General features: G+C 48.3%; 1 protein-coding gene across 1 annotated transcript in view; it reads right to left on the bottom strand.

The window, feature by feature from the left end:
• Positions 1 to 815: 815 nt before the first annotated feature.
• Positions 816 to 11,245, bottom strand: part of LOC144178869 (acetylcholine receptor subunit alpha-like) — a 160,489-nt gene continuing 150,059 nt past the window's right edge. The window contains exons 6-7 of the mRNA XM_077707014.1: positions 8,428 to 9,321; positions 816 to 6,996 (exon numbers count right to left, since the gene is read on the bottom strand). Coding sequence (XP_077563140.1) covers positions 6,811 to 6,996; positions 8,428 to 9,321 — 1,080 coding nt within the window. The 3' untranslated portion in view covers positions 816 to 6,810. The remainder of the gene's footprint in view (positions 6,997 to 8,427; positions 9,322 to 11,245) is intronic.

Here is an 11,245-nt window from a genome sequence, read left to right as displayed (position 1 = left end):
CTGGGCAGGGAAGAAAAAAAAAATACGGTCGTGCACTTGGCGCAATAACAGACTTTCACAAATTTGGTTTTTGGTCTGAGCTTGGGCCACGTAATGTACAATTTCGAAACTAGGCCAATGTCATTCAAATAAGAGAACAGACTCCGTAGAGCTTGGCGCTGCTTCGAGGGACAAATCTATGGCTATAAATTAATTTTGAAAGTTATTGGTCCCTGTTCCAGACGTTCAATGTTTTCAAAGAAGTGGGATCACGGTTCCATGTAGGCGGCACATTGTAATAAAATGTGTTCAACTGTTTCCACACAAGAACAATTATCACAGAGCGTATTTGGCGACGCTCCAAGGCGAAATAGGTAACTATTTGTGTATGCACTGTTCAGCCGTAGACGATGATACAACGTTTCCAGGTTACGAGGTAGCTGTCTTGGGAGTATAGATTTGAATTCTGGGTCAATAGCGTGCAGAAAGCAGCGGGTATTTTGCAAGTTACTCCACAGACGGTTTCTTTCAGTCACGGCAAAGTGGTGAGCCATGGTGGCCTCGTTTTGAATCAAACACTTGCAAGATTTTTTGCGACGAAGCTGTTAATGCGTCTTTCCCGGGGTAATTCGGGTCTATCAATTGAATTCAAGTGCAGTCCTCCTTAATTCATCTCTCCCCCTGACATCAGTGAAGGACGAATGACACAGGATTGTAGCTCCTTGTGAAGGGAGTTGGGGGGCGGGGGGATGGGTTCATTGTCTCAAAAGGACAGAAAGGATGACGTTTCTCAGGACAGGATAACAGTCACTTTTTACTTCGTTTTCTGCTGCGAATATTCAGGCGTCTCTGGACTCCATTAGAAGCATATATACACTCCTGAAAGCGGTCTCCTATTACAGGCAGCGTGCTCTACCTATACTTTGCCAACTGTTTCAGGATTAGTTCCGTATACAAACGAAGCGACGCAGACAATTCAAAGACAAAAATAATTGCCAACATGTTTCCTTTTATTCAGCAACAAACTTCCCGACCGATGACAGGTCATGGACGAATAATAGCACTAACAACATCACTTTCACCACCGAAGAATTTTACCACACGACAAACAACGCTACTTATTTTGTGCACCGGCGTTTTACGCCGGTGGCGGCCTACCGAGGACAATGAAGCGCTTCAACATGTGTGTCACGGTGATGCACGCGCGGCCCGCCCAAACAATGCAACAATGCGGGCCTGTCTTTACACACAACGCAAAGATTGTACCCACCGTCGGCGGCAAGTCGCGAACAAAGCATGCCTGTGCCCCCCACGTGCGTCGTTCGAAATACCTTACAGGACTGGTCCACACGCAAATTGCCACAACGCGGTAATAACGTTGCTAGTAGAATGTTTTCTCGCGGTGAACGCATAGGTACAAATTGACCGGTCATCACGAAGGATATTACAAGCTTAACTGCGTGTGGGTTCTAACTAGTTGGTACTTACAGGCCAAATGCGCTCAAAATTTAGACCTCTTGAAAACGTTATTTCCGTATCGTCTGCCTGAAAAGACTGCAAGATACAAAATATGGCGGCTGAAATATACCCGTATCTGCGGCGCAGGCGACCAACAAGAATCGGAGGTTTTGAGACCGAAATTGCGAAGAGCGCGGCCATTACGGCCAGGATGAAGGGACATTCCAGCCGGCCCAGCCGGCGAGCGAGCAGCTACGCGTGGCCGGCCGGCCACAAAAAAACCTGCGCGCAACGCTTCGTTATCGCCGCAGCCCTAGGAGAAGCGGACCAGTGGAGTTCGACCGGTTCTCCTGGCTAGCCGTAGGAAAAATCGCAGGGCCGGCCGCAATGTCACTTCCGCTTCAAGGCTGTTTGCGCGATCCGCCGCCAGGTGCAGCGCTGCCTGCAACGGAGCTATTTTAGACGTCCATAACTAATTAACAACGCATTTCACTGGGCTACCAGTCACGTCCGAGGTGGTTTGGTGTTATGTACTGTACGTTCCAAGTAAATTTGGCTGATGTGAAATTTGAGTGCTGTTGGCTTTTGATGATCAAGTGCACGGAAAAATAAATAGGTTCATTAAAAAAAGCGCGTGCTCTTGTCCTTCACGTCCTACGTCCGAATTTATTTACGCTTAAAAGGGGTCGATGATACATCAAAACTGATTCTTATACGCGTCCGGGCTGTAGCTAAGCGAAAGATATAAGGTTTGAATTATTTAAGCCATGTTTGGTGCTGGCGATGTTTTCTATTTATGACATTCTAAACTAATTACTAATTATGACATTATAAAAGTCGTTCTTGCTATGATGACGCAATGACTTTGATACTTTTTGAAATCGATACTTTTGAAAGCGATACTTTTGCTACTGACAGTTCTTCAGGTATTCCACGGAAACTTCAATAGCGTGCAGGCAGCAACGATTTATGAACGTACTTACCGGGCTAACTTGGAGCACAAAGAAAATAAAACACGCAATGAAGTAAAACGTCGAACGAGCTATTGTGCACCTCTACGTCAACCTTTGTTGGAAGACACGCACGCGTTGAACAATAATGCGTAAAGAGTGCTCGATATGTTCCGAGATGGTATCTGAGTTACGCTACGAATCAACGTAATGTGAGAAGGGGAACGAGAGGCCATTTTAATAAGATTGTTCTCAGCGCCTTTTCCTTTTTATTGGGCTAAAGCCCTGGGCACAAAAACTTTCGGCCACTTCAATACTTCTTCATTTAGCACACTCAATTGGTGAACTCTTTATTGGTATATTTGCCTTTATTGGTCTATTGGTAAGTTAAAACAAGTTGCCATTTTACCAAGCTTGTTTCCAGCGATATTTGCTTCGCATGTTCAATTGGACATTTATGCTTTCGCATTCGAGGCCCATACGAAGTGCTCAAAAGTTCTCAGACTGCTTTCGGATCGTGGGTTAGTTGCGATGTATACACCTGTAATCGTAGTGGATGATGTAGATGTGGATTTGTAGGGACCGAAAAGCATGGATTACGCGTTTAATGTTGGAGACATTTGGCTTGCGGGGCTACACCTCTCTGGACAACCGACCACCCAGCGCCTCACGTGCATCGACTGGACATTTTCCAAGATATGTGTCTGCCGTATCGAGTATACCGATCAGTGTACGTCACAGCGACACCAAAGCCATTGTGGGAGTCATTTTAAGTGACAATAGCTTTACAGCTCGGCTGGCCATCCAAACTCGCATGGTGGAGTGGCTTTGACTTCTTTTTTTATCCAACACCCCTCACTGCTGAGCTGTTATGAGCTCTCAATTGTGCCTATTCAGCCAACCGTTCATACTACTAACTGCCCGTTACGCTGAGGTGCAACTTTCGGCGCACAATAAAGATCCCCAGGTGGTCAAAATTGATCCGGAGCCCTCCACTACGGCGCGCCTTATCGCCTGCGTTGCGTAGGCGCGTTAAACCCCACAATCATTCAACAAGGTGCAACTTGATTTTTGATTCTCAATTCCAGCTAACGAAAGTTTAGGTATATGGCACTTTACCACGCATGTAATAAAAATAAAAGTGAGTGGTGATTGGTTAACCAGCAGGGCACAAAATTTCAGGGCGCAGCGGATGAGGGACCACAGGCTTGCTGCCGTTATTATCGCTGCCCTACGTTTTCTGGCGCCGCGCTGTCAATCAAGTACGGACATTTACCAACTGACCCAAACTTGAGTCTTTGGTGAAATTGTAGTGCTGCTCTAAGGCTTAGAACAGCGCCTTCGAGAACACCAAGGAGATCACAGAGCGATGTAAACAATTTTGCCGTGGTTGAACGAGATTAAATCAAGTTTGTCGAACGATTCCTTGGTTTTCGCGCGGACAGTGCGCAGTGCCCGGGCACACAGTTGTACAGCAAGAAAGTATAGACGCTGCTCGGCGCAGTCAGCGCTGTAGGCGTGAACGCGCAGTCAACTAGGATGCAGTCAGCGCCTCCTTGCTATAGTGAACTAGAATACTTGTATTCTAGTTCACTATATTCTTGCGTCATTTTCTGATGGCACGCGCCATTACTCTTTGCCCTATCCCCCTTTCCGCACATCTTCCCTTGGAACGAAAGAGCGATTCGGAGCTTTTCCTCCGCAACCGCAGAAGGCGCTGATTTGACCTTGGCTGAGGTCAGAGTGACGATACGAGGGGCGTGGCAATTCCTTGGTTTGTCCCCTTTGCACCTAAAGGAGTGAAGCTTTCACTCTCAAACAACGTTCTTGTATACAGAGCTACATTGGCCAGACACACGGCGAGACAGCACGCGCTGAGAACAAAATTTGTGAGGTGAGGGCGTGTGTGGCCACGTTGTTCAAGCATGCTACTGTTCACGAGAAAGGGAACTTCGGGCCAAGTACACTGTATTCACTACGAACGCAAATTACGAGTGTAGTCTTAGACGCCGGAAGTTTTTCGTTTTTGTAATCCCTATTTGTCAGTATGAGCGTTCAAGGTGCTGATAGGAGTAAGGAGTACAAAAACAGGCTCTTATAATCTCATTATACGGATTGCTTCACGCGTAACCTGGATAATGGTGAATTAAGGGCAATATAAGCGCCATGGCCGCATTATGTCGACCAATAACGCTTCGTTGTGCTATATTAATTATTTTCGCACAAAGTTTGGAACTGAACCATGGTATAGAAGTACCGGAAGGGAACACGATCCACCGAATTATTAGGAGTTCTAATTTCTTAAGGGCACGAGGGGGACCTCAGTTAATGTTCGAAAACATGAAAGGAAATGAGGGCCACTATGCGACTGGAGGTGCGCGCATGATACGGCTACGTACCACTGCAATGCAGTCATCCCCATAACGTTGGCCCAATGTAAATATTGCTCCAGTCATCATCAATCGGAGCCGGAGTTAAGCATATCAGAGCCTAAATGTAGCTCGTCCTAACACAGGTCAACATATAATCGGTTGGAGGAAACCTGGTCACGGTTCAGTATAGTCAATACCTACCTACAAAGCATGCGGCATAATTACAAAGCGATATTTAATTCCAGCAGAAGTTTCGGGCGACAAAGTTGGGGTTTGAGGTTTTTCGCGTGCTGGGGAGACAAGATAAGCGCTGCCGTTATATCCGAAATATGTCTGGCAACACTCGAAGGGCAACCCTGTTAAACCGACTTCAGACTGTAAAAGTTAACGCACTTTGTTTTGCACTCAATTTATGCTAACAGGTTGGTTCAGACCTGCGGTGGCACTACTGAATAAAAATATAATTATTGCACGCGGAGTCGGTTGTAGGCAGCTGGCATACCTCGCTGCAAATGCACCACAAACGATGCCCAATGTTGGCCTGCCGAAGAAACACGCGAAGGGTAGCTTCAACCGCCCGGATAAACTCGTAAATGCAATAACATTGTTATAGAAATAGAAATGTGGTTCTTTCCTGTACATAAAATTGCTATGTGCCAGCGGATACGACGCTCCGTATTCATTTTGCATCCCGGAACATTCAAGAAGTGGGGATGCCGTAACTTTCGCACAGTACATATTACACTCGAATCCAATTTATCGCGTAAAAAATATTTTAACCGAAATATACTTAATCGCAACTAGTTCGAGCACTGGCTTCGCGGTTAAATAGCAATAGCAGTTTGAGAATTATCTTTGACATCGCAGCAGATTCTTTTCTCCTCGACATTGCGAGCCAGTAACAAACTATAAATTGATCCCAAGGCCAGCAACGACGATTATGTCTGATGTATTTATATATATTGCCTATTAAAAGTTGTGTTCGTAATTATTTTTGTAGTGTTTGTGCGAAGAACTTGTTCGATAGGCTCTTAATTGGCGGTTAGGAAGGATGATTGTAAACGGGAATCGTCACAAAACACCTTCGATGCTAGAAGGTGGGAGTAGAGCTTCCATCGGCATGTGACTGACACCGCTATGTGTGCAAACGTGAGCTGCTAGGATTTTAGAGCCATCAAATATTTCAAAATAAGATTTTTTGTGAAATCTGTTTCCATCACGAACGCCATGTCGGAGGCATACTGATAGCTTTAAGGCTACGGAAAAGGAAAGAACAGCTTGGTGTATTGATGAGGATCTTAATCAGCCAGAATTCGAATGTGAGAGTACTGTCTTGTCTGTGAAGTTGTGGGGGCAAGCATAACCATAGTGCTTCAGGTATCGAACCAGTTCATGGGCAATTACACAAACTGTTTAGAACGCGCCAACGTACACGAAAAACATAAACGAAGCTTTTCAGCTGAAGAGCTTCCCGTTTTAATTCTGGGGACAGGGGGCTGTGGGAAAATAACAGGACAGACTTTTTTAGCTTACCAAGCGGAGCACAAGTATTCAAGTATAGAAGGAGAATAAAGAAATTATGCCATAAGCAAGCATAGCCTCGGTATAGGCGGAACAATACCAGATGCATTACGAGTGAACTGAGGACTCCGTGAATGCTTCTTGATGGTGGACACCTTGTAACGGGACGGAGAGAAAAACAAACCTGCTGACGTTTCGGCAAAATATAAGTGGTCCTTGTTGGAACCGCACTAAGGTACAGTAACTGTATAGTGTCACTGCTACACTGAAAATACGTCCGTTATTCTTGTCCGCCCATCGCCGTGGTACATTCGAGTGCGACGGTCGAGCGTTTCCTAAGGGTTTCACGCGAGCGAGTCTGTCTTGTGTAGAAACAGGCGACTGACGCGGAAATCTCTGCTGGCAGGCGACACCTTCACTCGTAGTTCTCCGGCGCAGCGACGCATCAAGAGTTGCCGTTTTGACTGAACGCACTCTAAGCCGCCGCTGAGAGTCTGGCAGCTGGTGCAATTGTTAAGGAGCTATGGTCCCTAGGACGGGCTCTTGTAGAGCACGGTGAGAACCTCGGAGAGGCGCACGTCGATTGGCTCGCGAGTGTCGTACAGCGAGGGGGCGTTCAGGATGATGGCGCACGTGCCCACGACCACGGCTGCCGTGAAGATCCAGAGGAACAGCCGGTCCAGCACCATGGCGACGTACTTCCAATCCTCTTTCACCTGGAAGCGCGGAGGACATTCCGTGAGGCCCTTTTAAATACGTCTTTCATAATGGTCTGTCTGTCTGTCTGTCTGTCTGTCTGTCTGTCTGTCTGTCTGTCTGTCTGTCTGTCTGTCTGTCTGTCTGTCTGTCTGTCGCCGAAGTTAGCCAGTAAGTGTTACTCGTAAGACTTAACGGTAAATGTAAGTCTTCACGCACTGGCTAAAGAAAGCAGGGTTTGCGCTAGGGAGTGAGGCTTTCATAACGGCCCGCAACAAACTGCGTTCTGTCTGCGTCAGAGTAGACAGCAGGCTGAAGCGCAGCCATGATAAGCTAGTGGGTAATTGTGGAGTCAAATGGCCAACCGCTGTTACGACGGGAGAGGGGGGGGGGGGGGGCATGCGGTATTGCTTTGTCATGTGGCCGGAAGTATGTTGGCCAAACTGGGTGCCGCATTAATGAGTGTTTGCGAGAGCATAGTTAGTCACTAAAATACCCTGACTCTTCCCATCTCTCATCACGTTGCCTTAGGTGAGGATGCACAATGAATTTTCATGCCGCCGACGTCGTTTCTAAACACAGACAACCGTTCATTTGTGAATAGGAGGAAGTATTCCACATCGTGCGTCACTGGTAGGTCATGTAATCCTTGGGGGGATCACTGAACAGAAACCCACGGACCACAAATTACTGCGCTTCATCTCACGAGCTGGTCGCAGCGCTGTCCGTGCGCAGCGCCATCTAGTGTTCTCACTGCACGTTATGTTCCTTGGTCCCATCACTAAATGAAGCATTTTTGCGCTCGCTGGTGTAAATGAAGACACCAGGAGGCTTCAAGGCTGGTTGTTATAAGCGCTTTGGCTTTAGTTCACAACTTGTTTTTTTTTTTAATATCCACCTGGGGAAAAAATGGCTGCAGCTTAGCTCAGATAACCTTGGATATGCAAAGCAAAAGCTTGGCTTAGTCTGGTTGAGTCCTGGTTTCGCTTGGTTAACCTTTGATTTAGCTGTATTGCCGACCACGCCTCAAAGCCGTTCAGTTCCGTGCAACACTCACAGAAGGAGGCCGGGCGAACGCACCGTTCCTTTTCGCCGGGCGCGAGACCAGTCACGTTGCCCGAAACGACCCAGCGCCGCATGCATGCGAGGCTGCGAGGGTGGTTGGCTGCCTCGGCCGCAGCGGCGGTGGCGACCGCTGTCGGCCCCCGCAGGCGCTAACAGCGGGCCCGGGGAATCACGCGATGCCCTTTGAGGTATGTGTCGCCGGGGGTGTGTACGGTGAAAAGGTCATTTGCGCATCCTCCACGAAATCGCTAAACGAAAGTAGTAAAGCTTTGGTTTAAAAAGCGCTCTCGAGACGCCGGACGTCGTAGTCGGATTGCGGTGTTCTATAGCCCCACAAGCATTTGCTGTTGTGACGTCATGAGAGATTGAGTAGGCTATAGGCTCACCTCGATGTGGTCCTCGTAGCGACGCGTGTGGTCGGCTATGAAGTGCACAGACTCCAGGGCCCGCTGCAACTCGGGACAGAAGTGCAGTCGCATGCCCCTTTCCACGGGCACGGGCGGCGACGGTGGCCTGCGGCGGCCCAGCGAGGGCTCGGCAAAGTCCGCGAACGTGTCGCTGGGAGCCCTCCGCAGGCCGTGCACCTTGCAGATGAGCGGGTCCTCCCTGCGGGGCGGGCCGATATCTTCGAAGGCCTGCCGCGGTGACGCCCTGGGCGAGACGTACGACTCGCCGCGGGGCTCGGCGCCGTTGCAGCTGGGCACGACGAGTCTGAAGGGCGGCTCTTCCTGGGCCGGCCGTGGCATGTGCAGCAGGCGCGGCAGGGTGCGCAGGAAGACGCGCTTGACCCAGGGCGCCATGCGGTGCGTGGACGAGGTGCGGAAGTGCACGTTGAGCACGACCACGGTGACGCATATGGAGAGCGTGACGAGGACCATGGTGAAGAGCAGGTACTTGCCCAGCAGCGGCACCACGAGCGAGGCCGGCGGGATGATCTCGGCCAGGAGCAGGAAGAAGACGGTGAGCGAGAGCAGGATGGAGATGGACAGGGCCACCTTCTCGCCGGAGTCCGAGGGCAAGTAGAAGACGAGCACGGTGAGGAACGAGATGCCCATGCAGGGTACGATCAGGTTCACGGTGTAGAAGAGCGTCTTGCGGCGCATGCTGATGTTGAAGGTGATGTCGATGTACGGGTGCTCGCAGCACGTGTAGTACTTCTCGTGGCGCACGGCGGGCACCTCGAGGATGTCCCACTCGACACTCAGGTAGAACTCGCTCAGGTCCACGCCGATCTCCACCAGGCTCTGGTTCTGCACCTCATCCACGTGCCGGAGGTCCACCTGCGCCGCGAGGCGACTCCAATCAATCAATCAATCAATCAATCAATCAATCAATCAATCAATCAATCAATCAATCAATCAATCAATCAATCAATCAATCAATCAATCAATCAATCAATCAATCAATCAATCAATCAATCAATCAATTACAAGCGCTGCTTAATTTTATGTACAAGTGGTCACAAAATTTTCAAACGTTTTTTCTGACACTTGCAGACAATTTAAGCTGTTACGGTATACCGTATTTACTAAGGCGTTGCGCTGCTGAGCACGAGGTCGCGGGTTCGATTCCCGGCCGCGGCGGCCGCTTTTCTGATGGAGGCGAAAAGCAAAAACGCCCGTGTGCACGAAATTTCGGCGCACGTTAAAGATCCCCAGGTGGTCAAAATTAATCCGGAGCCCTCCACTACGGCGCGCCTCATCGCCTGCGTTGCGTCGGCGCGTTAAACCCTACAATCAATCAATCAATACCGTATTTACTCGCGTAATGCTCGCACTTTTTTTTCGAAAAAATTTGATGCAAATTTAGGGGTGCGTTCACTACGCCGGTAAATTTTTCGCGAAAACCTTTTGAGCACAGAAAAGGCAAGCAAGTTGCGGGTCGAAATTTTTACGGCAAGTGTCATGAGCATAATAAAAATAGTAAATAAAACATAATAAACTTACGCACACCGCCGCCAGCCGCTTTGCAAAGGGACGCCAAATGCACTGTTTTTATGAATTACGGAACGCGGCGAAACGAGTTTGCTGCGAGGTGACAACAGGGCGACCTATAAGTGGCTGCCGCTGTCACAGTGCGGGACATCAAAACAGACATGCGGGCGTAAGCAGCAAGTTGAGCGCATTTTTTTCTTTGTCTTGTGAGTACATTATGTGCATTTAGTAAGAGTTTCTTCCTCATCAATATTGAACGCATGCTTGCCGATATCGCTAACATCGGCAAGTCTGCGGCAATAGCGTAGCCATGTCCGCTTTGAAAGGGAAGGAAACGGAGGGAAGCACGATCATAATCAGCTAGACTTGGCACACATACCACATACTGCTGCGGCAAGCTCAGGGTGCGTTTATTGCGCGGAAAATTAAAAAAAAAATCGAATTTTGACGACAAACTTCAAGGGTGCGATGATTACTCGAGTGCGATCATTATGCGAGTAAATACGGTATTCGATGTTTCCGGTCGAAGTCCGCATGTGCACCTTCGTTCTGCCAGGTTTCATGGAGAGTTATACCTGCGAAAAGCGCTGAGTCATAGCGGAAATCTTACAGCGCTTAAGATTCCTTATTTACGCATCTATCTATGTACAGCTTGGAATCAATCTTCAGTCGTGACTTGTTTTTTAAAGCTGATGGCCAAATGCTTGACCTATTAAAATTTTGTGCAAGTTTGTCTGAAACTTCCAGTATCCACGCATTTCGGATTACGCGATAACAGGGGACTCTGGCAAGAAAGTTAAATGGTCTGAGATTGAATGCTGTAGGCCTACTCTGGTAGGCATTACTATAATACCATTGCCGAACACTCGAAATGTACAATCGTCATTCCAGTATGATTATCCTGTTGCTCGGCCTCACCAGCATTTCCGAAAAGAAACACAAGAATTCGAAATGGTATTCCGTAAGCTGAAGACAACAAAATATTTCAGCGCTCTTGAATAGGAGCCTGGCCAGCCATCAGTTAGCCAGTAAGCCTTCTAAAACGCAATTAGTAGGCAAAAGCGTTTCGAATTAAAGTACAGGAACTCGTGATGTTACGACAACAACGAACATAAGGATTCGGGGTGGTTAGCTAGTCACACTACTGCGTTGTATACCCTACGTTCGTGGTTTTATGAGGCTTGGATCCCTGAGCAGCACGCCACGCAGAGCTGAAGGAGCCTTCTGTGAAGTCATGTGCTGTCCTTTTGGGGTTGGGTAGCAAAATATG

The sequence above is a fragment of the Haemaphysalis longicornis genome, unplaced genomic scaffold (genome assembly GCF_048455015.1).
Source record: "Haemaphysalis longicornis isolate Haplotype H1 unplaced genomic scaffold, Haemaphysalis longicornis Haplotype H1 scaffold_4, whole genome shotgun sequence".
Classification (NCBI taxonomy): domain Eukaryota; kingdom Metazoa; phylum Arthropoda; class Arachnida; order Ixodida; family Ixodidae; genus Haemaphysalis; species Haemaphysalis longicornis.
The sequence above is the reverse complement of the archived record's forward strand: the minus strand, read 5'-3'. Positions and strand labels throughout refer to the sequence as shown.